Source organism: Polyodon spathula, chromosome 4 (assembly GCF_017654505.1).
Source record: "Polyodon spathula isolate WHYD16114869_AA chromosome 4, ASM1765450v1, whole genome shotgun sequence".
Lineage (NCBI taxonomy): Eukaryota > Metazoa > Chordata > Actinopteri > Acipenseriformes > Polyodontidae > Polyodon > Polyodon spathula.
This window is the reverse complement of record NC_054537.1, coordinates 91,975,730-92,002,902: the sequence shown is the minus strand read 5'-3', so window position 1 is coordinate 92,002,902 and position 27,173 is coordinate 91,975,730. Positions and strand designations below refer to the sequence as shown.

At 39.1% G+C, this 27,173-nt stretch overlaps 1 protein-coding gene across 3 annotated transcripts in view; it reads right to left on the bottom strand.

The window, feature by feature from the left end:
* Positions 1-27,173, bottom strand: part of chn2 (chimerin 2) — a 92,264-nt gene that overhangs the window by 22,029 nt on the left and 43,062 nt on the right. For all 3 annotated transcript variants that reach the window (XM_041249045.1, XM_041249044.1, XM_041249043.1), the window contains 5 exons: positions 18,512-18,550; positions 17,558-17,613; positions 7,980-8,011; positions 7,458-7,571; positions 5,441-5,726 (listed from right to left, as the gene is read on the bottom strand). In XM_041249045.1, coding sequence (XP_041104979.1) covers positions 5,441-5,726; positions 7,458-7,571; positions 7,980-8,011; positions 17,558-17,613; positions 18,512-18,550 — 527 coding nt within the window. The remainder of the gene's footprint in view (positions 1-5,440; positions 5,727-7,457; positions 7,572-7,979; positions 8,012-17,557; positions 17,614-18,511; positions 18,551-27,173) is intronic.

Genomic DNA, 27,173 nt, shown 5'->3' with positions numbered 1-27,173 from the left:
TCTCTCTCTCTCCTCTCTCTATATATATATATATATATATATATATATATATATATATATATATATAGACAAACACACACTTTCTTGCTCAAAAGAGCCAACTTTCCAAAGTTTTAGTATGTTTAACATTGTCAAGAGAAAGTATGTTTGAGCAGTGGAGGTACTTGTAGGCTTTTAATGCCATGGTAACTACACTCTTATTTCAACTTAACCCTATTACTGTGTTTCTGATATCACTTACCACATAGTTAATGATTTATCTATTTATTTTCTATTTATCTACAGTCTATTTAACCATTTATTTTCCTTTGTTCTTCTATATTGTACACTAGTCCATGAATTCCATAACACTTAACATATGATGTAACCTTTAATACATGGTGTATATAAAAGCTGTGCACAGCGAGAATACAGTGTGTGAGAGCAATGAAGCGGGGCATGTCGCAATAGTTGATCACAGTGGCTTTGTTGCATCATTTGAACCTGCAAAAGATTTCTCACTGTATGCTGTGGCATGGTGATTCTGTTAACTGCCTATTGTTTATCGACAGGGCATTTAACTTAAATGCTGTTACTGTTTCTATTTTATGAAAATGGCCATGAATTGTTTTTGTCAGATTTCTGCAGGGAAGCTATATTAAAGTTGTGACGGATGCAAATTAGAATAGACTACGTCTAAACAGGAAACCTTGCTGGTGATATTACATAAGGAGAGGTTGCCTGTCATTTTGTGACAGTGTTCATTTATCAGCTGAACTTTACTTGAATCTTAACTTATGTTTTACAGAGCATGCTCTGTAGAGTTCAATAAAGCAAATGTTTATGCACTTTGAACTGAACTTCCATTCTGCTAATCTCTGTTACTTATGACAACGGCTGTTATGATTATAATGTACTAGCAGGGGCTTTCAATAGCAGTGTTTCAGAACGAATGGGCACCACATTTAACTCCTTACAAACACTCATGGTCATTTTTGTCTGTACCAAACAACAATAATAACATTTAGATGATCTTTTCTGGATGAAGTCTTTGGTTGTTATGGCCTATGCCGCTAATGCAAACAGGCTGCCCTGTAAAAGTTTAAATGAAGTGATCTTTTGTCAACATCTGGAACATGAAAATCTTACAGTGTATTTAGACTTCAAAAGCTCAAGCAAAACCGGACTTCAGCCAAGACTTTGTAAATGTGAACTGAAACAACACTTTGTAAATGTGAACTGAAACAGCACTACAACAATCCACTGAAGCATCAGGAAACATTTTCCAATTGCTTTATTTTATAAACACAATACAAAATGCAGGCACTAGTGACATTAGGATACAGTCTCTGCATATAGGGACACCTCCTACGAGAATACTTTGGCTTAGGGAACACCCTTGTGGTGAAACTGAATTTTCCCATTGCAAATGCTCCAGCTAAATGTACAGGAACTTTGCTTAAAAGAACACCTTTTTTGGCACCGATAGCGTTGCTAACCGATTCAGAACGGATACCATACTGTTTTCCAACCTCATAACTCATCATCACCAAACTCAAATTCAAGTGGTTTATTCAATCTTTTCAAAACTGACTTCGAGAGAGCAATTGAGAGATGCTGGTGCATTTTTCAAAGTGTGTAGGGGTGCGGTGTTAATAACCACTGTGTTAAAATTAATTCTCATATTCATAATTACTGTTACAGGGGTGTTCCCTTGGTCAGAGACTACTGTATTATAAAATAAACCTAGTCTTTTTCATATGCATATCTAATGGCAGCTTTGTTTCATGTGAAAGATTCATTGAACTTGTTGAACAGGAAATCTTGAAGAATCAATCAATTGACCCCATATTCAATTACAGAGGAAAGTACAAATCCAACAGCCTCATCACTGCTTGCTAGGAATGTATCTATGATTATGTATTGCCATGATAGGTTATATACCAAATAAAATATCTCCAGTGTCTGAGCACTTCACGGGATACGGTTCTGTGAAGTACAATAGCTCATTGTACTTGAGATTTGTTTATCTACTTGATTTAGTATATTTTAGTTTGACCTTGTTTTTTATACAGATGCTGCCCTTATTTATCAAATAGCAACTAGACACGTATTGTCAAGAAGGCGCTGTTTGTCTGATTGGGAGCCTGAGAGATCTTCTTCTATCCCCCTTCTCTTGCAGGGATTTTGAACCAGAATATCCAGAGAGTTGGTTACCACATAATTTAGGCATCAGCTGGTGAATCATTTGTGAAAAATGTGAGCTCCACAGGAATTGACACTGCTATTTATTAAAGCCTGTCCCCACTGCTCAAGGACCATAGTGCTGGCAGTCAGGGTGGAGTTGCAAACCACTAAAATAGAACAAAAAAAAAATACAAATAAAATACTGGTCCTGTTGTGCTGTTATTTCTAGTTGACAAACACCACCGTGGCTGTTGATGGCACTGTTTGGATACTTTGCCAGGCTCTACTGGTCCCAGTTAAAAATGTACACCACAACTAAGGATGAAATCAACACTTGTAATCTGACCTTCCTTGACAACTGATGAGTAATTGTTCATATATTTTTTTGAATGGTAAATTCTGTAATTGCCTTTTTGTTTTCTTTGCATGGTTTATAGTCAGGTTTATAATTATAGTTGAACCAAAAACAGCTGGGTAATTATTCTCTATCCATCAAGGCTCTTCCAGCTATTGCTTTCTTTCATCCATTCTGGAGAGAGTTAAAAGAAGTGCAAGCATCAGCATTCCTCTGTTTAGTACCGAGACGTGTCAGTATGTCACGCTGCCACTAAGCACATTAAAGGCTTTTTTTTGCACTGTCCCACATGAGAAGCAGATGGTCTGCTCTTTCAGCTTACCTCTGACACTGACAGCAGGGCCATTTGCAACAGGTTATAAGGTGGAGCTGTCATTTTCCATTGGGCTGTTTTAACACTGATAACACCATGGCTAAATTAGTTAAGGAAATTTTAGCCATCTGTGTTACAGCAGAAGTACATTTAGAAGCTTTGTGGATTTTTGACCTCAAGAATGGCCAGGGTGATCACATTAATTTATACAGATTGCAGGGTACAGGTAAACATTAATGCATTCTTAAATACCTTCACTTAATAGTATTACATAATATTTCATAATCAGTTTATGTTAAACCATTGAGCCTTAACTAAGTCAAACATTTACTTTTGATACAAATTAATATTTGAACTTTATGTTTTCTAAGTATTAAAATAGGTGGTTGTTAAATGGATTAACCATTACACTAAAAATACCTTTACACCTAAATCAAGTAAACTATTAATATATTTTAAACATATTTAATTACATTTACATGTATTTAAAACCCTAAAGGTATCTAAAACTCAGACAACCCATACAGTAAAAGGTTAAACATGTAGTGCTATGATGTTTTTGCAAGGCGCAGAGAAATCTTTTATTGGAGTTTGTTGTGAGTCCTTATCCCAGGTTGGGTGTGGGGGTAAGTGTTCTACCGTGTGTGTTTTATGATGGGATAAAGTCCATGGGTCAAATGGTTGCTGATTTATCTGCTATGATGTAAAATAACATAATAAAGCAATTGTACTACTGTACTAATTGTTCTACTGAAGCCTTTAAGGTGGTTGTCTGTTTGTGTGAACTGCACATGAAGTACATCCTGATGTAATAAAATATGAGAAAGGCGCTGGGACATGGAGTGTATCCCACCGCAGGGTTTGTTTTGTCTTGTATGTGTTTTGTAAATAACGTTTATTATAGTATGAATAGTTTGAAAATTTGCCAAGGGTGGGGTTAAAGGACCATCCATTCTATCTGGTTCTCTAAATGTACTATGCACATGGACACATCCACTTTATGCCAAAAATAGTGGCACTGTAATATACAGAGAAATATGTTATGATAGATGACATACAGTGCTTTTTTATGATATGAAAAAATGTGTAGAACAAGAAAAGTAATATAATGGACAAATATTCAATATCATTTAAAAAATATCACTTCTCAAGCAAGGTTTTGAAAAGTGAATATTTAAATTACAGAAGATGAACAAATATTTTAAATAAGATGTTCAAAATATGACCGTTTTTGCAATATGTATGTAAATACAAAAACAATATTTTAAGTATTCAGAGATTGACAAGGCAGTGACATTAAGCAAGAAAGTCAACCGTATTGCTCAGCCATTCAGGAGACATTCACCCTTTACAGAATAGTTACAATACACAGTTAAGCTATTTTTTCTTGTTTCTTTAGCGTGGCTCACACAATTATTTCAGAATTGGCTTGTACCTCCCTTACAAGCATTTCATTTGAATTCTCAGCAGCACTGTACAGCAGCTAACAGCAGTTTACTCAAAGTAAGAACCATCTCTGTTCATGCAGCAGCTCCTTGATAGGAAGTGCTTCAACTGTAGGTTTTACTTTAGGTTTTAAAAGCTGATCTAAATCTTTTCTGGATGAGGGATTTACAGAAGTACTGTAATCGCCATCAGTGTTTGTTTACACCTTACAGTAACTGGGCAAATCTTGTAATTTATATAAGCATTGGTGTCATTTCCTTTCTAGCCTAAACTTTTTATTTAAAGAGGCTGCTTATAGTTACATGTGAACACAGCTCATTCTCAGCCCTCATCTACAGTAGGAGTTCATTTTCTGTCAAAAGTAATTTTACTGTGACTACTGCTGATTCACAAGTGACATTTTCCTGCTTTGGCTAATACTTGAGGGCAAAGGTTGTCATTTTTAACTACGTGAAGCAATTCCAACAAATACTTATCTTCAAAGTAACTGTTAATGGTTAAGCTTTATACTGATTGCAGTTAGTGATAGGGTTATTTTGTGGGTGTTGCAGAACTAAAAGCTCAGATAGACGACTGACTCTTTTTATTCTGAATCTCTCAGTGGTTGTAGTGTTGTTATATCCAGGACACAGTTCTGTTTGTATATATACACATTTAAAAGGCAGGAGGCTGGATGTGAACCAGTAACCACCCGCACAGCAAAACAAGAGCAAGGCTCTCGTGCAGGAATATCACAAAAAGGATTGAGAAGCTGGAAACAGCTGTCACTGTTATGTTGCCATCTTGTGGGCAGTACTTAAAACTACACAAAGATGTTTTTTATTATCTGAACAGAAAACAGCAGCAAAAAAAACAAAACAAAAAAACAAACGACAGCATAATGTGGTGTAGAAATGACAATGAAAAGTTATTCATTGATGGATTGTATTTTGACAACATGCTAGGTATGCAGATGTGATGGAGTTTGTTATGTGAATAATCCAGGATTCCTCTCCATTATCAAATTATTCTCTCTCCAGTACTTCATCCCAGTTAAGTAAAGACAGGGCCTATAAACCCAGTGAGGAACTAGTGCGCTCTCCCACAATGGAGGTTCAAACAGTGCATTTCTGAAATCAATGATATATATTTATTGTAATTTTCAGATTGGACCTCCTTACCTTTTCCACAGAGTTGCTGTCTACCCTCACAAGCAGTGCCTTCTTGGAATCGTGCTTCGTTTTACTAATTCTTCTCGACACCTTTTCTCTCAGGAGCGATGCATACCCCACATGTTCGTAAATGGGGTTAGTCGTCATCTTCGCAATGTACTCCGAGGCTTTCGTTTCTATGTACAGTGTGATGAAACCGTCTGTTACGAGATCATGAATCGACTCAAACCTCTTCTCACCCACAAAGTGCTTTCCATCGTAGAACAGTCTGTAGTTTAAGGTCTGATAGCCAAATCTATAAAAAAAAAAAAGATGTTAAAAAAAATCATTGTACAGAAAAGTGTTCTTGTAGATGTAAATAAGAGTTAATCCTCACTGTATAATAAAACAAGCTTTGCTTAATTGCCTTGTTGCAAGAGAAATCCAGCTTAAGGCTTAGGGGCAACATAGAGTATTTTCCAAGGCAGGCTGAATTTATAAGTACAATTTAATGCAGTCTAACACTTGAAGTTGATATTTAAGTGTCTTGTCCTAATGTATTTAAGTGGTTTTGTTTATTTGTAGCCATATGTCCAAAATAACTTCAACTTTATTTTTTTTGTAAAGAAAAATCTATAGAAAAACAAAACATTTATAAAAATATAACCCATGTCCTATTAAATTATGTGTTTTTATTATAAATATTACACACAGAATTTTGTAGTTTCTTTGATTACAAGATGTTAAATAAAATATCTAAATTATGTTCATATATATATATATATATATATATATATATATATATATATATATATATATATATATATATATATATATATATATTATTTTTTTTTTTTTTTTTTTTTTTTATCCCTGATTATGATGTTTGAAATCATAATGCCCTGTCATCTTTAGATGATACAATCTAGTTCCCAAACATGTCATCTAAAATTATTTCATATTTTAAGAATATTCACAGTAATTACACTGCAATCTCTTAAACATGTTTTCAATTGTAGGGATAAACTAAAATGCTTTCAACCAGATAAATCCACAGTTTCCAATGATGTTAGTTTGATTTGTTCATGCAGCTTAAATCTTAAAACAAGAAAACTGATTGTGTATTTCAAATGACCTACATTGTAACTTTCAATTAGAAAACTTGCAGAGTTGGCTTGCAGTGTTTTCATGTGAATCACAGAATGAATCAACTGGTAGGATGAGATCACATACACGGTATGTTTAGAAAAGGAATTTCCATAATGTGATGTACTTCTCCTTACATCTACCTTAGCAGCATTGCTTTACAGTGTCACTTCCATTGCTTGTGGCATTGCACGTGTTTGTGAGCTTAAACTCATTAGGACCTGCTTGCTGCTGGAGTTGTGCTTTCTGGTCAAGGCAGCCATGATCGATGCTGAACAGTTGCGCACAATTCTCACACAGCTTACATAGGTCTAGTGTATCACATGATATAACTACATCCTTTTAACATACACTGCAGGCACGACTAACTAAACTTAACAACACTCTCTCTCTTCCTGGCATGCGACTTTTTTTTGGGGGGGTGGGGGGGGTGGACTAATAACAATTTATTTTCAGGGTGGAAATAAGACAATGACTTTTACAATACTTAACCACAAGGTGGTGTCACTGCCAATAAATGAATGCAAATCTTATTGATAAAAATGTACAATACAATCTCTAAAATGTGTGTTTCTACTTTACTTCAAGGCATTTTTTTTTTTTTTTTTTTCACAACCGTAATACATATACTGGTGACAAATGGCATAGAGAACATAAGACATAAACTGAACTAACACATCTTACTAAACTGACTTGTATCAAATATCTACCTGCCTTCATCTCCCTTTCAGTTGATTAATTCTGTGATTTGTAGAAGAACTGAGACCACAGTCAGCAACTCTATAGTAGACAACTCTATGTTTCTTCTACCACGTAGCTGTAGCGTTTCACAAAACAGCAAATAAATAAATAAATATTGTGCTTAAAACAAATGTAACTCGTGTTAAATGAAATGATTAACCTCAAAGCCAGGGTGTAGGATCCAGGCTGCCGCTGGCTCTCTCTAATGAGATAGGCTCCTTCAGCACCTCCGAGGAGCTCATCAGCTTGCTCTCGAGAAATCATCCCGTGAAACCTTAATGGGGGAGAGAAACACAGCAGCATAACACAAGTGCAATGAATTCCTTTCGGAAGAAGCAAATCGAGTCATTCAAGGTTAACTTTAAAATTGCAACTGAAGTAAAATTACACAGGAGATTGACATTGGGATTACATCTAAAGAACAGCCCAGATTTCAAGTTTATATAAATATTGGCCTTTTTTATTATGATTATGTAACTTTTTCAAAATGGTTCTGAAGGGTTGTTAACCTTGCAAAACTCTATGTAATAAAATAGTTACTAATCTTCTGCCAGCTTCAATTGTAAAACCAAGTATTTAACCACGTGCAAACCTAGGGTTCTGAATGATTGATTTATATAGTCTAAAAAATGTGTTTATAGAGATAACTACAATTTATAAAATACAGAAAAAATATACATACTCCCTTCCATAGTACTTCGGCCTGTTCTCAACCTGAAATGAACAAAAAGACAAAAGTTAAATTTGTTCCATGCGCTTGCTGTATAACCTCTGTAAATACACTGCTTGGTCCCTTTATTACAGATAGCTTGAATGTTACATGTAGGTCCCCATTGTTGATGAAGAGGGTTTCCAATATTCCTATTTATGTTAAATCATGCAGCAAAATAACATTGAAAGATGAAACCAATCTCTAAATGATTTGAAGAATACAAGTGCTGTACAATAGCAGTCAAAAATGAGATTCGGCGCAACATTATTGAAGGTAAAGACATCAACCTGATTTCTATACTCGTATCCACATCTGAATTTCTAGATCACATGTTCGTCGACGGCAGGGACCTGTCAGTCATCCTCAAATTCTGTGATCCTTGGTTCCTTAAAACACTAACACTTGGTGAATTTGTCCTTACTTTTTCTCTTTACCGCGACGTTCTTTCATAACACCCTCATAGAGTGGTCCCAGCAGGTTTTTCTGTGGCCTTTAAACAAACTCACACAGTGTTGGTGTTTCCACAGCCCTCTCTACATCTCTCTGCCCCAAGTTTCAAGAAGTGCCTCACTATTCCCATTCCTGTCCACTCCACAAACCCTCCTTCAACACTCAAAGACATCCAAGGCAGACCAATTCAATTTGCTCCACTTGTGCAGCCTCTGTTGCAAAGTCCATTCCCCCTCCATCTGTCTGCTTTCATGCAAATGACAATCAACCCTCCTTATCACTTCAACTCCCACTAACATCCCCTCCCCACCCCACCCCACCTCACCCCCTTTCCTCAATTCAGAATCAACCCCATAGGCGCCACCACCAGAAAAATATCTGGCATGACGCTGCTCATCATTGACATCTCTGCCCCCGGTGGTTCTTCCATCAGTAACATCAGCTTCCTCATTCCCACAGACCAGTTCTCTCTCCACTATATCACCATGCCTGATGCTATTCACTCCATCACAACATCCAACTGATATTCCTATTCATCCTTCCCTCCACCATCTCTTCAGCTTGTGCTGGTGGGGTCAATTCTATTTTGCAACTCAGCTAGCTTTGAGCTGATGCAGCAGCCCCAAGATCTTCAGTACCCTTTCTGAAGCCCAATGCCGGATTCTGCTCAACAATCATCGCTTCCCTTTCCTGCTACACATTCTTGATGCTTTCATACTCATTTCTCCTCCCTTGGACAACCCCCCCCCCCAGCATTATCACTCTTTCCTTTGCATTTGTGGTTCAGTTGTGGGGATCCTGGTGTTTTTTGGGGGCAAGTGAATTTCACTTCCCAACCTCTGATGCCTGGCTGTGCCGGCCTCTTGCTCCGCAGGGAATGTTCTACACGAACCAGTGGGGGGCTGTGGCAAAAAAAAAAAACCTTCTTAACCTTTTCTTGTTTCTTTTCCCATGTTCACCCTCTTCTTTTTGCACCTGTGCCAGTCTCCTCCTCCAAGAGCCAAGCCTGTTTCTCAGCCTCGGAGCACAACCACGCCAGATGCTACTCCCCCAATGCTGCTTCCTGACAGCAGGGGGAGACCCCTGGCTTCCTTGCATGTACATTCTTTTGTTCTCATTCCAGTGTTCCAGTCTCCCACTCAAGAGAAGCAAAGCTCACTGAGTTCCCAAAGATAGTCTGTGGACCTACCCTATTGAGGCTCTGTGATTGTGTGGTTTGCAGTGCGCAGGTGTACAGATGACGCAGGCGCTCCAACAGACACAAAGTTACGGTTCAAATCAGTTCTTTATTTTCTTTTTTCTGCTTGAGATCGTTAAATAATAATGCTGGCTCTACACAATGATGTGTATTGGCAGTGTATAAACCACAGGGTTATGTCCTGAAATAATAACACAAAGAACAACACACAACACAAACATGGTCACATCTCCTGAGAGTGAGTGCTCTGAGTGCAGGTGCGGTGCAAGGTAATTACAGTGACAGTCGTGCAGTGAGGTCCGACCTTGATGCTGGCCTGTAGCGACAGCTCCCGGTTTGTGTTAGCCGTCTAAGTGACAAACACAGACAGTTTCCACAAACAAACAAAACACCTAACACTCACAACACGCTTTTCACAGTCCGTTTCCTTTCTCAGTCATTCTCATAACCAAGGCAAAGGAACAGACTGCATCGTCACATCCCCAAATATACCTGTAGTTATGTCCCGTGTGATAGCTAGTTCAGTCACATCTCCTCCAATCCATGACTGACACATCACGTACCGTATTATGGCAATGACTTTGGGCATTGTGACTCTGCCCTCCTTCTGGATGTCTGGCTTCCGACTGACCCTGGAATGAACTCCCAGACAAACCAGTATGAGGCACTCAGCACCCTCATAGATCGGGAGGGAGATTATTGACTAGGATTCATTCGCTCTCTGTCAAAGGCTCCCTTAATTATTTAACCCTTTTCATTTCTTGAAAGACAACACTTAAGGGAATATTGTGCTGTAAACAAGCTGATGAAACAGAATATTGTTGAAAACAGAATATGCTTATATAAGCAAAATAGAACTGCATAACAATTTTTATTAAATAGGTCACATCTCCAAAATGCAAAACTTAAATGTAGCTAACTTGCAGTTTTTTCTTTCTAAATAACTAAAAGTGTTTATCTATCAGCTCTATTATGTTATGTAGCCAATCAGTGATCGTAAGACATGAGCTTTTGTCAGAAATGACATATATGTTATATGAAGTTGACTAAAAAGCAAATAATTTTCTTTTCCTAGGGAACATTTCTTTACCTAGAGAACTTAGAATGTGTTTGAACTACAATAAGGACTGCAATGCTGTGAACCTTGCTTGCTAATAACCCTAGATTGTATTGTGTGTGTCACAGTTCTGGTAGTGGTACTGGAAAATAGTGTTACACAGTCCACACACTGGATACATTCAATTTCTCTTGTGGAGAATAGTTTGCACATAATAAGATGTGTTCATCAAGTGGAAGTTTCTTCTTTCATTCAGTCGAGATCAAATAGTCTTATTTTATGGTTTATTTTGGTTTTAGGTAAGTCTATACACTGTTACAACATGCTCAACTCCCATAAGTCACTCATGAATAAACTGAACTTGAAGTAACGACTTGCTGTTAATATTTAACATTAATAGAACCCCAATAATTTTGGCCTCTTTAAGTGACAATCTCCCTCTACTTTAAAAGCAGAAGGCAGAAGACAGATCCATATCACTGTTCTATCTGAAAAGCACAATCATAAGGGTAGCAATGAAAATTGTACTAACCAAGGCATAACACCGTGTAACAAATTATTATTATTTTTTTTTGTTCCTGGGTAGTAAGTGTTATTTCCTAATTGCTTATGCCTCAAAAGTATAGAAAATGGCTATTATTTCCCAGAAACTTTGCTTTTGTGACAAGGACAGTGATATTTCAAAATATCACTATTTCCAATGGGAAAACGGGCAAATGTGTGTCTTTTCGTTCACATAGTGAGTAGTTTTTCGAGATTTACGATTATACTGTAATATACTGTAATATACAGTATCATCGTAAATCTCGAAAAACTACTCACTTCTAAATCTTTTGTAGTCATTTTGTATTACTTTACTATAAATACATGTTAATTTTGATTCATTTGTTGTTTTTTTCTGACTTTATGTGAACGAAAAGACACACTGTGATGAGTCAAAGGGATTTCGGTCTGTGATTCAGCCTCCCGACAGTAGATGGCATCAAACCAACTCGGGACTTCCCTTACCAAGATCTCGTGACCATGGCAAAAGTCATCTTTTTGAGGGGCAGCACCTTGGAGAGGGGCGGAAGTACGAGTATGTAAATTCCAGCCACTGGAGTCAAGTGAAGGATAAGGACACTTGTCAGTTGGGGATTGGTGTTCCACTGACTACAGAGGCAGGACATTACATACTAAAGGGAACATACTACTGTGTTTGGGGTTGGTCCGAAAGTAAAATAGGCGGAGTAACAGGTGGAGGGAGAGACTAGTTTGGTGCAGCGGGATTTTTGAAAATACTAACATTTCTTTTGTCCTTTTTTTGTTTATGTATGGTTCGCCACGAAGACGATTAAAGACGAGTTCTCACGATCTGTTTTGGGATTTCACCCCTGCACTCCCTCCCTCACGCCGTTTTGTTTTCTTTTGTTATTTAATTATTTTGTTGTGTATAGATAATAAAAATAAATTATTTTATTTCTGTACACATAAATTACTGTCTGGACATTCCATTTAATACATTCTCGCCTCACACGTGGTGTCAGAAGTGAAAATGGATCCAGCTACAGTTTTGGCAATGTTTAGGGAGCAGGAGGAGAAGCGAGAGGAGAGAGAGACAGGGCGCCAGGAACAGCTCGCCCAGTTCTTTGGACAGCTGGTGGAAAAACTATCAATATCAACATCAGAGAGAGCGGTCGCCCGGATGTTTGCAGCTCAGCCTAATCTTCAGAAGATGACCTCGGAAGATGATCCCGAGGCTTTCTTGATTACTTTTGAGAGAGTGGCAGAGGCTGCAGAGTGGCCTAGGGAACACTGGGCCATGAAATTGGCACCCTGCCTGACAGGGGAAGCTCAGGCAGCGTATCAAGCCCTGATGGCCACGGATGCAGGGGACTATGATAAAGTAAAAGAAGCCATTCTCTCATGCCTCGGGATCACGGAGGAAACATACCGGCGTCGTTTTCGGGAATACCAGCTGTCCAAGGGGATGCGGCCCCGGGTTGCGGGACAATATCTTTTAGATCAGTGCACCCGGTGGCTGCGGCCAGAAGAACATACACCCCAAGAACTGGTGCAGAAAATAGTTATAGAACAGTTCGCGTCTATACTACCGCCAGGGAATCGAGAGTGGATTAAGAGGAATCGACCTACCACTCTCGAGGATGCCATCCTCCTGGCGGAGGCCTATGAAGACGCGAACGAAGGCGCCGGCTCAGACCCCACTCCTGCCCCTAAACTAACTCGGACCAACCAACCAATGAAGCCCAGAGGGGGTAACCAGACCTTCAGACCATGGAGGTCGAGGTTAGCCCCATCCTGGGCGAGAGAGAATCCCCCTAACCTGCCGGTTGCAGACTCGCAGGACAGATTAACTCCGTTAATGCCTCCTAACCAAGTGTGCTACCAATGTAATGAGCCTGGACACATTGCCAGGAATTGTCCAGTAATAAAGGTGGACCTGGCGACAAGATCCTGGTCAGCAGTAACAGGTAGGAACACTGGGGAATGTCGGGAGGGCCCTTATCAGTTAAGAGTACAGGTCGGGGGAAAGAGTACTTACGCATTTGCGGACTCTGGGTGTGCACAAACATTGATTCGGCAAGCTCTCTTGGATGGGGTAGCCTGGGAGCCACAGGGTAAAGTGGCTATCTCCTGTATTCATGGAGAAACTCGGGTTTATCCCACCACTAAAGTTAGACTTATTGTAGGTGATTATTCAGCTTACGTTAAAGTGGCTGTAGCGCAATGTTTACCATACCCTGTTCTCCTGGGAAGAGACTGGCCGTTTTTTGATCGTATTTTAGGTCGGGAAATGGTCTTAGTTTCTACCAGGGGACAATTAAAGCAACAGGAGAAAACAATTGGCGAGATTTTTCCGTTGCAATCTGATCTGTTTAACCCTAAAATCCGCCCAAGAAAAACAAAAAGAGAGCGTCGGGTGGAAAAATATGAGGGAACTCTGAGACAAGAGGAGGGGTCTGACACAAAGGTAAACCAATTGCTTAAACGGCAAGGAAAGGGAGTAGGTATTCAGTGTAACCGGGGCTGCGAGGTTACTGAGGTGGAAGGTCATGTAATAAAAGACACTCCTCTCTGTGTACCTAACCATTGGGACCGAGATATTGACTTGGGATATGAACAACAAAATGATCCCACGTTACAGTATGCTTGGAAACAGGTTAGATATATTGAGGGGAAGGATATGCAGGAAGGACAACCGGTGGTATTTCCGCATTTTTCTGTATCTGGGCACTTATTATATAGAATAACCTGGGCTCCCGGGACGGGAAAACAGTTATTGGTTCCTAGGCCTTTTCAATCAGAAGTCATGAGATTGGCGCATGACATTCCATTTTCAGGTCATTTGGGAACTGAAAAGACTCAGGAACGAATTCTGGCCCAGTTTTTTTGGCCTGGGGTTTATGGTCTTGTGCGGAAGTATGTATCGGAGTGTCCTGAATGTCAATTAGCTGCCCCTAAGTCAGTTCGCCCCGCACCTCTGGTTCCACTTCCAATTATTGGGGTACCGTTTGAAAGGATTGGTGTAGATTTAGTAGGCCCTCTGGAGGGAACAGAGTCAGGATATCGGTATATTTTAGTAGTAGTGGACTACGCAACGAGATATCCAGAAGCTGTTCCCTTACGCTCTATGAATGCAGTAGCTGTAGCGAATGAATTGGTAAAAATATTCTCTAGGGTGGGAATCCCGAAAGAAATTCTCACTGATCAGGGCACTAATTTTATGTCAGACTGTATTCAGCAACTATATAAATTATTGAAAATCCGTTCAATTAGAACCTCAGTTTTTCATCCTCAAACGGATGGGCTTGTTGAACGATTTAATCAGACTTTGAACAAATATGTTGAGCCGCTTTGTAGATCAAGAAAAACGCAATTGGGCTAAACTGCTTCCCTACTTGCTCTTTGCAGTTCGCGAGGTACCACACTCCTCAACGGGGTTTTCCCCGTTTGAGCTCTTGTACGGTCGGCAGCCGCGGGGTATCTTGGATCTCATAAGAGAAGGCTGGGAAGAACAGTCAAAGGAGTCTAAAAATGTAGTAAAATATGTGTTGCAGTTACGCGATCGCTTAGAATTAGTCGGTCGATTGGCACATGACAATCTCAAAGCGGCACAGCAGAAGCAGCAACAAAGCTACAATAAAAATGCAAGAATTAGGAAATTTCAACCTGGAGATAAAGTGTTGTTATTGTTGCCCTCATCGGAATCTAAGTTGTTTGCTAAATGGCAGGGTCCCTTTCAGGTTATTCGAGCAATTGGTAAAGTCAATTATGAGATCCGACAGCCTGGGCGTCGGAAAGAAAGTCAAATTTATCATGTTAATCTCCTGAAACCGTGGAAAGAACGGGAAGTCCATTTTATATCTCCTGTACAGGAGGGAGAGGATTTTGTACCCTCAATTGAGCCAGAGTCAGCAATTGAGGTCCCGATGGGGGAACAATTAACTCCTGATCAGCGTGAAGAGGTAAGCAATCTAATTAATATGTTCAGTGATGTGTTTTCTAACGTGCCCGGAAGAACGTAATTGATTGAACATGCTATTATCACTCCGCCAGGTCTAAGAGTTAGACAGAGACCCTATCGCATTCCAGAGAGTCGGAGAGATTCTGTTCGAAGGGAGGTGGAGTGTATGTTGAAACTTGGGGTAATTGAACCTTCCCGAAGCGAGTAGTGTAGCCCAATAGTACTAATAGACAAGCCAGATGGGTCACTACGATTATGTATCGATTTTAGGAGGGTGAATGCTATCTCCAAGTTTGATGCATATCCCATGGCTAGAGTAGATGAACTCTTAGACAAGCTGGGGCGAGCTTGGTTTATTTCAACTCTGGATCTGACAAAAGGATATTGGCAAATTCCATTAACGAAAGCCTCTCTTGAGAAAACGGAGAAAAAGTCAGGCCCCAGCATTAATAAGCCCGGATTTCAGCTGAGAGTTCGTCCTGCAGACAGATGCATCGCAGACTGGTCTGGGGGCGGTTCTGTCCCAGGAGAGAGATGGTATAGAACACCCGATACTATACATCAGTCGGAAGTTACTGCCCAGAGAACAGAGGTATTCGGTAGTGGAGAAAGAATGCCTGGCAGTGAAATGGGCGGTGGAATCTTTAAAATACTATCTTCTGGGACGATCTTTTGTACTCATCACAGATCACGCTTCTTTAAAGTGGTTAGACACGATGAAGGATTCAAACGCTAGGATTACTCGATGGTACCTGGCGCTCCAACCCTTCGCCTTTCAAATAAGGTATCGTGCGGGTAAGTAACATCAAAATGCTGATTTTTTTTCCCGGGTGGGAGGGAAAAGGGAAGGGTTAGAGGTTTCCGAGTGTTCCTTCGGCTCCACTCTGAGGGGTGGGATATGTGATGAGTCAAAGGGATTTTGGTCTGTGATTCAGCCTCCCAACAGTAGATGGCATCAAACCAACTCGGGACTTCCCTTACCAAGATCTCGTGACCATGGCAAAAGGCATCTTTTTGAGGGGCGGCACCTTGGTGAGGGGCGGAAGTACGAGTATGTAAATTCCAGCCACTGGAGTCAAGTGAAGGATAAGGACACTTGTCAGTTGGGGATTGGTGTTCCACTGACTACAGAGGCGGGACATTACATACTAAAGGGAACGTACTATTGTGTTCGGGGTTGGTCCGAAAGTAAAATAGGCGGAGTAACGGGTGGAGGGAGAGACTAGTTTGGTGCAGTGAGATTTTTGAAAATACTAACATTTCTTTTGTCCTTTTTTTGTTTATGTATGGTTCGCCACGAAGACGATTAAAGATGAGTTCTCACGATCTGTTTTGGGATTTCACCCCTGCACTCCCTCCCTCAAGCTCTTTTGTTTTCTTTTGTTATTTAATTATTTTGTTGTGTATAGATAATAAAAATAAATTATTTTATTTCTGTACACATAAATTACTGTCTGGACATTCCATTTAATACACTCTCGCCTCACACACACATTTTCCCATTTTCCCATTGGAAATAGTGATATTTTGAAATGTCACTGTCCTGGTCACAAAAGCAAAAAGTTTGTGGGGAATAATAGCCATTTTCTATACTTTTGAGGCATAAGCAATTAGGAAATAACATTTACTACCCAGGAACAAAAATTGTGTTACATAGTGTAATCAATAATGTCTACTAAATATTGCTATACATTCCTAGACAGTTTGGTAACGTTACTGTGTTTTTGGTCACTGATGGTAATCAGTTTGTTTTTGGGGCGATACACTAGCCAGGTTAACTACTGGCACCCCATGCATAAACAAAGAAAATGGATAAAACTTTACGAAAACGTGATACAAATATCTGATATTACTTTTATTGCATGAATGCTCTCCCAGAATGCTTTTTCACAGCTAAAAGGGGGACTGAATTGAGAGTAACATGTGCATTGCATTGTGTTGCTTGAACAGGTGTTGTCAGTGGGGAATATTTCGAAACCTCCCCATTATTACTTTCCCTGAGTCGTCACTTTGACATGTTGCAGTTTTGCTATTTTGCTTTATTAGTTTTCTCTAACTAAAACAAAATAATATTGATGTGGGTAAAGTATGGCTAGCTAGCAGTGAAATAATCATTATATAATCTCGGACAATACAAACATCTGCTGTAATCCACACTGATGTCGGCATTTCATTTTGAACATGCATAGTCCTCATTACTTCCTCAGTTTTGCTTTCAATTTTAAAGTGCAGTAAACCTAGAGCAACACACTGAATAACACACTGAACATGGCTAGAAGCTCAAGCCTCGCTTTCTGCAGTAAGTTTCAACTTCCAGTGGAAACTGCTTTCCAATATAGGCTTCTAGCAGTTTTATAAACGAGAGGAAATAAACTCACCTCCTGAGGGCAAATTATTCTTTTGGGGCGTGGGGCTTCTTGCTGCAACTGGTACACTGTCCAAAAAAGAAAAACGAAGTTTAGGAATGTCATTAGGTTTCTTGACATGAACACACAAGTTAACCAGCCATTTAATTCATTTATTATATACTTCTAGAACGACGGCCTTCCCTTTCAGTTTACCTTACTACATACAATTTGCCTTCTACCCATTGTGAAGGACATGAGTTTCATTCCCCTTAAAACCGGCTTATCACTAACTGCTGACTACACCAGACTAAATATTACTTCATAATACTTTGTCTCTTTGTACATTTATCATTCTAGGAGGTTTTTAATTAAGAAAAATGAGCTAATTTTGTAAAATAAATTCAATCCTTATTAAATAGGTGGTGTGGCTCTTACACTAAAGATCTCATGCAAAGTGAGAGGCATGGGTATGATTATACTGTAAATGCCACCACATGTTCATGTCATTGTGACTGGTGAAAGCCAGCATGACCTGTTTTACTGCTCTCTCTCTCTCTCTCTCTCTCTCTATATATATATATATATATATATATATATATATATATATATATATATATATATATATATATATTAAAAAGAAAAACAGGACTGTAGGACTCTGCAAGTCTGCTGCTCAACAGTTGAGGTATGACACCTTCAGGAATCTGAGATACCACAGTAAAGTCCTGTATATATTAACAGTGGTTTTCAGTTAGTTGTTACCTGTGCTCAGGCAGGGTCTAGTTAGGTATGACTTGCTCTTATTCATAATTAAAAAACAAACCTACGCCACAGTTTAAAAACAATTAAATCCTGTTGGATCCAACAGTATAATCTTATGCACCAGATCTGCTCTCCACAGGCCACCAATTGGATTCTGGTTGAATTGGGGAGGTGCTTTGCTCGGAATAAGGGCTAATGAAAAAAAAAAACAGTAATACTCACAGTATGATTTCCATATTGGTGGCTGATAATCTTCAGCATCTAGGAAATAAAGACAAAAAAAACGTTAAAAACAGGTAGTCAAAAAACAAGGCTTTGCCTTTTTGTCCATTAAAGTAACTCCGGTACTGTATTAAAAACTTTCAGCACAGTTTATAGGGGAATCTATTTTCTGTCATTTTTTAAAATTAAAGTTCTCAAATGTAATCAAAGAATATAAATTTACACCACACACTTGACTGGTATCATTTTACATAATCACTTCCCTCAGTGTAGGATAATCAATAACTCACCAAGTGCTATGAACCACAAACAATTGAAAAGTAATTACTTTGATTGTGCCCTGAGGCCTGGACTATCCAATACTGCTGCTATTTAATGTTTATATAACCCCACTTCTAACTGAATCAAACTCCATTGATGTAATTACTTCAGTGACTCTCCAGGCAAGAGAAAATTATACAGCTAGCTGTTCAGTACTGCATCAACAAAATTTATATCCGTAATCAAAGAAACTCTAAAATTTATCACAAAATTCTACCGGAAGCCGTAATAGCAGTATAGTATTTCATGTTAGATTTCGAAGTGTCACATTTTTCAATTGTTGTCAGTTTTTCGTTAAGTATATGGAAAACTACAAACTCTTATGTAATTCAGCATGTTAACATAACATTATTCAACAGGTGTCATTCGACTTTATGAAGCAAAATGTGTTAATTCTATAGAGTGATGCAAAACTGTTGGTCATAGCCGTACAGTAGACCCCTAATAATAAGAATTCCTGAAAAACACTTTTTCTTATGATCCCTTGAAATTAGTTTTTTTGAGAATTGACTGTAATCTGTTTTCTTACAGTAAAACATAACCCCACAGAAACGTGCCTATGCTAAAGCATCTGCTGTGCTTAGAGTTATTAACACTGTGACAGGGCAGTGTCTCTGCACACTGGGAAATGGGTGTTTTGAGGCTGCTTTGTACAACCACAATGTAATTGTTTAATTTTTTTAATGAGCCAGAATCCGAATCACCTGGCCCTAATTCAGTTAAGTACAGCTGTCCGTAATTAGCAGGCAGGTATATAAGCAGGTCAGAATGGTCAGTCTGTGTCTGTGTTAAGGCAAAGGCCTGGGAGAGGCAGCACAGTGTTTAATGCTTGTAAAAGTATGTGTTTTGTTGGTAAACAATTTAGCCATCCAGTTTAATAGCTCAAAGTTGATAATGTTTAGCTAAGCACTCCTTGATGGCGTTAGGCTTTTTGTTTTGTTTAATTTGTTTTGTAAACAAATAAATATAGTGGCAGCGCCCTGTTTTGAAAACTATGTGTGGTCCAGTTTTTCTGTTTACACCAGAAGACAAGTGTGAAAGTCCTGAAAGTGGCTAAACAAAACCCAGTTTGCCACACTAAATATAGTTGTGAAAACTAAGGGTGATGCAAAACTTTTGCCATAGCTGTAGGTTCTGTAGCTGGCACACTCGAGCTTTGCATTTTCACTTTTGAAGTTTTTGCATAAGTGGGTGAAATTCCTAGAAGTTTTATGTCAGAAGGATTTTGTTTATTATGCGCTAGTTTTCATGTAAGTGATGTTTGCCAATATAACAATATGACAGCTGTATTTTCTTTTCTCAGATGCTTCTTAGTAGTGACAGCTGTGCACTGTGTAAGCTCTGTCCCAGTTTTGAGATCTTATATGACAATCTTTAATGAAATCTACTGCATATAGTGATTCACAAGTCAAGAAGTTTTCAGCCTGAACTCAAGGGCTTGCATTAATAGCACAATAAAAAGCCATACTAGCACCTTCAGAATATGGTCAAGTGAAGTAAATTTAAATACCAGCCCTGGCACTACCAAATTGCAAATGAACTGTTTTGCTTGTTGCGATCTGTCATTTCCACTGTCTTCTCTGACAAAATGTCAGTCTGTCTCTAATAGTTTAATTTATATTTCAAACTGCCTCTCATTTTTATCTTCTAATTCTAATTAAAAACAAATTTAATCTGTGATCCAGGTCTCAGAAGAGGTTTATCTTAAAAGTTAGCTGCATCCCCAGGCGAATCATTGCTAGTCATGCTGCATATTCAAAATGCATCAATTACTTCTGGGAATAACCTGCCATACAAAATGAACAACCTAGCATAAAGTGTACCCAAAATATTTCACATCTATATTACCACCACACTTAAAAGAGTGGTTTGGTGTAGTTCAAGGACCGTAAAACAAATTCTCAAGTTTTCCCATTTCTAAATTAATTAGAATTCAATTCCTTGTTCCTAAGATCCCATTTCTCCTCTGCATTGAGTTTATGGATTTCCTTATATTAACATTCTTATATTTTGAAGTTTATGATAACCAAACGTTACTACCAAAGGAATACTTTCATATACCCTTTGCCTCGAAAACACAAACCTTTCAGCTTTGAAATCAACAAAATGTCTTCTTCACCCGTCTTTACTTTCTTTATAGACCCGAGTGGTCGATGGTGTGCCTTGGGGATTTAATGATTTGGTCTAGATGTACAAATTAATGCTAGTTAGTAACCACCATAAAACATTCAGCTGTAAACATAAAACATATTATTACCTGAAAAGGCTGTATTTCAGGGTCAACTCAATCACAAGAAAATTATGGGAATACCATTTATATTTAGCTGGACATGAAATGTAAATGCATGGGAATTAAGTGTACAGTAGACCCCCGGTATTATTTTAGGTCAGGTACAATGATCTTTATATTTACATTTCTGCTATTTTCTGTATCATATATCACCAAAACACCAAATATCAAAACAAACAACAGCTGCGATGAAGAATGATAACCAAGTGTTTTTTCAAGGACATTTTTGTAGATTGCGTAAATAGAGGAACAATAATTAGGAGAAATGCAGTTATTCCACAAACAGGGGTGGATGAATAACTACCAAGCCCCCGAAGGAGTGAAATGAACACAGCACTCAACGTACCTTCATGTACTAATCTGTTTTTAGAACAAGTACAATGTATGAAACAGCCAGTACGTTTACACCACAATTAAACAGAGGGATTCAGCCACTCGTATCGCTGAATGACTGCCATGTACTTCTTTATAAGAACGGATAAGAAGAAAGTTCAAATCGTTGCACACGTGAAATGATCTTTTCACAAGTTTAATAATACTGAAATTATGTTTTAAATAAGAACATAAGAACATAAGAACATAAGAACATAAGAAAGTTTACAAACGAGAGGAGGCCATTCGGCCCATCTTGCTCGTTTGGTTGTTAGTAGCTTATTGATCCCAAAATCTCATCAAGCAGCTTCTTGAAGGATCCCAGGGTGTCAGCTTCAACAACATTACTGGGGAGTTGATTCCAGACCCTCACAATTCTCTGTGTAAAAAAGTGTCTCCTATTTTCTGTTCTGAATGCCCCTTTTTCTAAACTCCATTTGTGACCCCTGGTCCTTGTTTCTTTTTTCAGGCTGAAAAAGTCCCTTGCGTCGACACTGTCAATACCTTTTAGAATTTTGAATGCTTGAATTAGGTCGCCACGTAGTCTTCTTTGTTCAAGACTGAACAGATTCAATTCTTTTAGCCTGTCTGCATATGACATGCCTTTTAAGCCCGGAATAATTCTGGTCGCTCTTCTTTGCACTCTTTCTAGAGCAGCAATATCTTTTTTATAGCGAGGTGACCAGAACTGAACACAATATTCAAGATGAGGTCTTACTAGTGCATTGTACAGTTTTAACATTACTTCCCTTGATTTAAATTCAACACTTTTCACAATGTATCCGAGCATCCTGTTAGCCTTTTTTATAGCTTCCCCACATTGTCTAGATGAAGACATTTCTGAGTCAACAAAAACTCCTAGGTCTTTTTCATAGATTCCTTCTCCAATTTCAATATCTCCCATATGATATTTATAATGTACATTTTTATTTCCTGCGTGCAGTACCTTACACTTTTCTCTATTAAATGTCATTTGCCATGTGTCTGCCCAGTTCTGAATCTTGTCTAGATCATTTTGAATGACCTTTGCTGCTGCAACAGTGTTTGCCACTCCTCCTACTTTTGTGTCATCTGCAAATTTAACAAGTTTGCTTACTATACCAGAATCTAAATCATTAATGTAGATTAGGAATAGCAGAGGACCTAATACTGATCCCCGTGGTACACCGCTGGTTACCACACTCCATTCTGAGGTTCTGAGGTTTTTCCTCTAATCAGTATTGCGTTCAGTTTGAGAATTAATCTTTTGTGCGGGACTTTGTCAAAAGCTTTCTGGAAATCTAAATAAACCATGTCATATGCTTTGCAATTATCCATTATGGATGTTGCATCCTCAAAAAAATCAAGCAAGTTAGTTAGGCACGATCTCCCTTTCCTAAAACCATGTTGACTGTCTCCCAGGACCCTGTTACCATATAGGTAATTTTCCATTTTGGATCTTATTATAGTTTCCATAAGTTTGCATATAATAGAAGTCAGGCTTACTGGTCTGTAGTTACCTGGTTCAGTTTTGTTTCCCTTTTTGTGGATCGGTATTACGTTTGCAATTTTCCAGTCTGTCGGTACCACCCCTGTGTCAAGAGACTGCTGCATGATCTTGGTTAGCGGTTTGTAAATTACTTCTTTCATTTCTTTGAGTACTACTGGGAGGATCTCATCCGGCCCAGGGGATTTGTTTATTTTAAGAGCTCCTAGTCCCTTTAACACTTCTGCCTCAGTTATGCTAAAGTTATTTAAAACTGGATAGGAACTGGATGACATGTGGGGCATGTTGTCAGTATCTTCCTTTGTAAAAACTTGTGAAAAGTAATCATTTAACATATTTGCTATTTTTTTTTCTTCATCTACGATTTTGCCATTTGTATCTCTTAAACATTTAATCTCCTCTTTGAATGTTCTCTTGCTGTTGTAATATTGGAAAAACATTTTGGAATTGGTTTTAGCTCCCTTAGCAATGTTCATTTCTATTTCTCTCTTGGCCTTTCTAACTTCCTTTTTGACTTGCGTTTGCAGTTCTGTGTACTCTTTCTGCGTACTTTCTTTTTGGTCCTTTTTTAATGCTCTGTAAAGTGCCTTTTTTCGCTGAATATTTTTTTTAATTGATCTATTAAACCATTTTGGCAATTTAGTTTTACATTTAGATTTGTCTACTTTAGGGATATAATTGTTTTGTGCCTCTAGTACTACATTTTTGAAGAACAACCATCCTTCTTCTGTGGGTGTTTTCTCTATTTTACTCCAATCTACTTCTGTTAGTCTCTGTTTCATACCTTCATAGTTTGCTTTTCTAAAATTGTAAACCTTAGCTTTAGTCATTTCTTTTGGGAATTTAAAAAACACTTCAAATGAGACCATGTTGTGGTCTGAGTTTGCCAGTGGTTCTCTGACCTCTGTTTTAGTTATTCGTTAGTTCTTCGTTATTTGAAAAGACTAAATCAAGGCATGCCTCCCCTCTAGTGGGTGCCTTCACAAATTGTGTTAGGAAGCAGTCATTTGTCATTTCCACCATTTCTATTTCATCCTTCGCGCTACCCACCGGGTTTTCCCATTTTATTTGGGGGAAGTTGAAATCCCCCATTAGTATGGCTTCTCCTTTGCTACACACATTTCTAATGTCATTGTATAACAGATTATTGTGCTCACCGTCTGAATCTGGCGGTCTATAGCATGCTCCTATTATTATGCCTTTTGAATTTTTGTCCGTTATTCTGACCCATATTGATTCGGTTTTATTTTCTTTGTCCAGGTTTAACACCTGGGCTTCAAGACTGTTTCTTATGTATAGCGCTACCCCTCCTCCTCTTCTGTCCTGCCTGTCTTTCCTATACAGTGTATACCCACAAATATTATATTCGTCCCCATCACTCTCAGACAACCACGTTTCTGTAACACCTATCACATCATAATTACCTGTTAGTGCAGTAGCTTCAAGTTCTAGAATTTTGTTTCTGATACTTCTAGCATTTAGATAAATACATTTAATGGTTGTCTTACCTGAGTTGTTGTTCTTGTTTTGATGCGGTCTCCCTTCTGTTTTTTTGTTGATTTCTCCCCCCTTCCTTTCTAGTTTAAATGCTTCTGAACCTGCTCGAGGATCTTTTCTCCGAGTAGACTAGTTCCCTTGTTATTTAAATGCAGTCCATCCTGTCTATACAGATAGTCCTCGTTGTAGAATGTGGTCCAATGATCAAGATAGGTGAAGCCTTCCCGTGTGCACCACGTCTTCAGCCATGCGTTTTGATTAATTATTTCCAGCTGTCCATATGGTCCTTTGCAAGGTGCGGGTAGTATACCAGAAAATACCACAGTTTTGGTTTTCTCTTTTAATTTCCTTCCTAGCTCTCTGAATTTGTTTTGCAGGAATTTTGGTCTGTCTCTTCCAATGTTAGATGATATAGATTGCAGTTAGCGGCATGTACTGCCTATAAAAAGCTTAGTGAGACTGGACATGCATCATACTGTTTTTAAGTATCTTTCGATAGTAGCGTACTTACAAATGCTTTAGCTTGATGTTCATAGATTTTACTGGGCTTTTACATCATCTTGATATATGATAAAATATTATTAACAATAGGCTTGCCTAAAAAACACTTTACACATTTGCTGTTAAGTCTCTCTTTCAAAATAAGCACAAAATGTGACTTATTATATGAAATGATATGATGTATATAGGAGAGGGAATTTAAAACGCATGGGAGAAGACCTGTCCTTTGGCTATTATGGCTTTAATCAGATGCAGAACTATAACTGTAATAGTTCCTATGTGATGATGTAATTGCTCGCGCTCAAAGTCTCAAGACGCCTGTCGGCGGCATTCATTGATTTTTTATTGCTAGTTAATCATTGTCCAGTGATTAATATTGACAACACAGAATTACATTGCATTCTATTATTTCTATAATAATATAATACTATTGACATCATGGTGAGTCAAATGGAAATATTGGGTATGTTTGTCACAGCAAGTGGAAAATGGAAGAAATTAAACACAGCGAGACACCAAGGAAGGATTCACTTGTGGAAGACCTATTAATATTGCTTTAGCCCAGCCATGTACTTTCCACATGCTCAAAAGAAAAGGTACCAGTGAGATTCAGGCTCATGTGTAGGGCTGTGCTGTGTGTTTTCATGAGTTGGGCTGTGCTGTGTGTTTTCAGGTGTATGCTCATGTGTAGGGCTGTGCTGTGTGTTTTCAGGTGTATGCTCATGTGTTGGGCTGTGCTGTGTGTTTTCAGGTTTAGGCTCATGTGTAGGGCTGTGCTGTGTGTTTTCAGGTGTAGGCTCATGTGTTGGGCTGTGCTGTGTGTTTTCAGGTTTAGGCTCATGTGTAGGGCTGTGCTGTGTGTTTTTTCAGGTTTAGGCTCATGTGTAGGGCTGTGCTGTGTGTTTTCAGGTTTAGGCTCATGTGTAGGGCTGTGCTGTGTGTTTTCAGGTTTAGGCTCATGTGTAGGGCTGTGCTGTGTGTTTTCAGGTTTAGGCTCATGTGTAGGGCTGTGCTGTGTGTTTTCAGGTTTAGGCTCATGTGTAGGGCTGTGCTGTGTGTTTTCAGGTTTAGGCTCATGTGTAGGGCTGTGCTGTGTGTTTTCAGGTTTAGGCTCATGTGTAGGGCTGTGCTGTGTGTTTTCAGGTTTAGGCTCATGTGTAGGGCTGTGCTGTGTGTTTTCAGGTTTAGGCTCATGTGTAGGGCTGTGCTGTGTGTTTTCAGGTTTAGGCTCATGTGTAGGGCTGTGCTGTGTGTTTTCAGGTTTAGGCTCATGTGTTGGGCTGTGCTGTGTGTTTTCAGGTTTAGGCTCATGTGTTGGGCTGTGCTGTGTGTTTTCAGGTTTAGGCTCATGTGTAGGGCTGTGCTGTGTGTTTTCAGGTTTAGGCTCATGTGTAGGGCTGTGCTGTGTGTTTTCAGGTTTAGGCTCATGTGTAGGGCTGTGCTGTGTGTTTTCAGGTTTAGGCTCATGTGTAGGGCTGTGCTGTGTGTTTTCAGGTTTAGGCTCATGTGTAGGGCTGTGCTGTGTGTTTTCAGGTTTAGGCTCATGTGTAGGGCTGTGCTGTGTGTTTTCAGGTTTAGGCTCATGTGTAGGGCTGTGCTGTGTGTTTTCAGGTTTAGGCTCATGTGTAGGGCTGTGCTGTGTGTTTTCAGGTTTAGGCTCATGTGTTTGTGCTGTGTGTTCAGGCTCATGTGTAGGGCTGTGCTGTGTGTTTTCAGGTTTAGGCTCATGTGTAGGGCTGTGCTGTGTGTTTTCAGGTTTAGGCTCATGTGTAGGGCTGTGCTGTGTGTTTTCAGGTTTAGGCTCATGTGTAGGGCTGTGCTGTGTGTTTTCAGGTTTAGGCTCATGTGTAGGGCTGTGCTGTGTGTTTTCAGGTTTAGGCTCATGTGTAGGGCTGTGCTGTGTGTTTTCAGGTTTAGGCTCATGTGTAGGGCTGTGCTGTGTGTTTTCAGGTTTAGGCTCATGTGTAGGGCTGTGCTGTGTGTTTTCAGGTTTAGGCTCATGTGTAGGGCTGTGCTGTGTGTTTTCAGGTTTAGGCTCATGTGTAGGGCTGTGCTGTGTGTTTTCAGGTTTAGGCTCATGTGTAGGGCTGTGCTGTGTGTTTTCAGGTTTAGGCTCATGTGTAGGGCTGTGCTGTGTGTTTTCAGGTTTAGGCTCATGTGTAGGGCTGTGCTGTGTGTTTTCAGGTTTAGGCTCA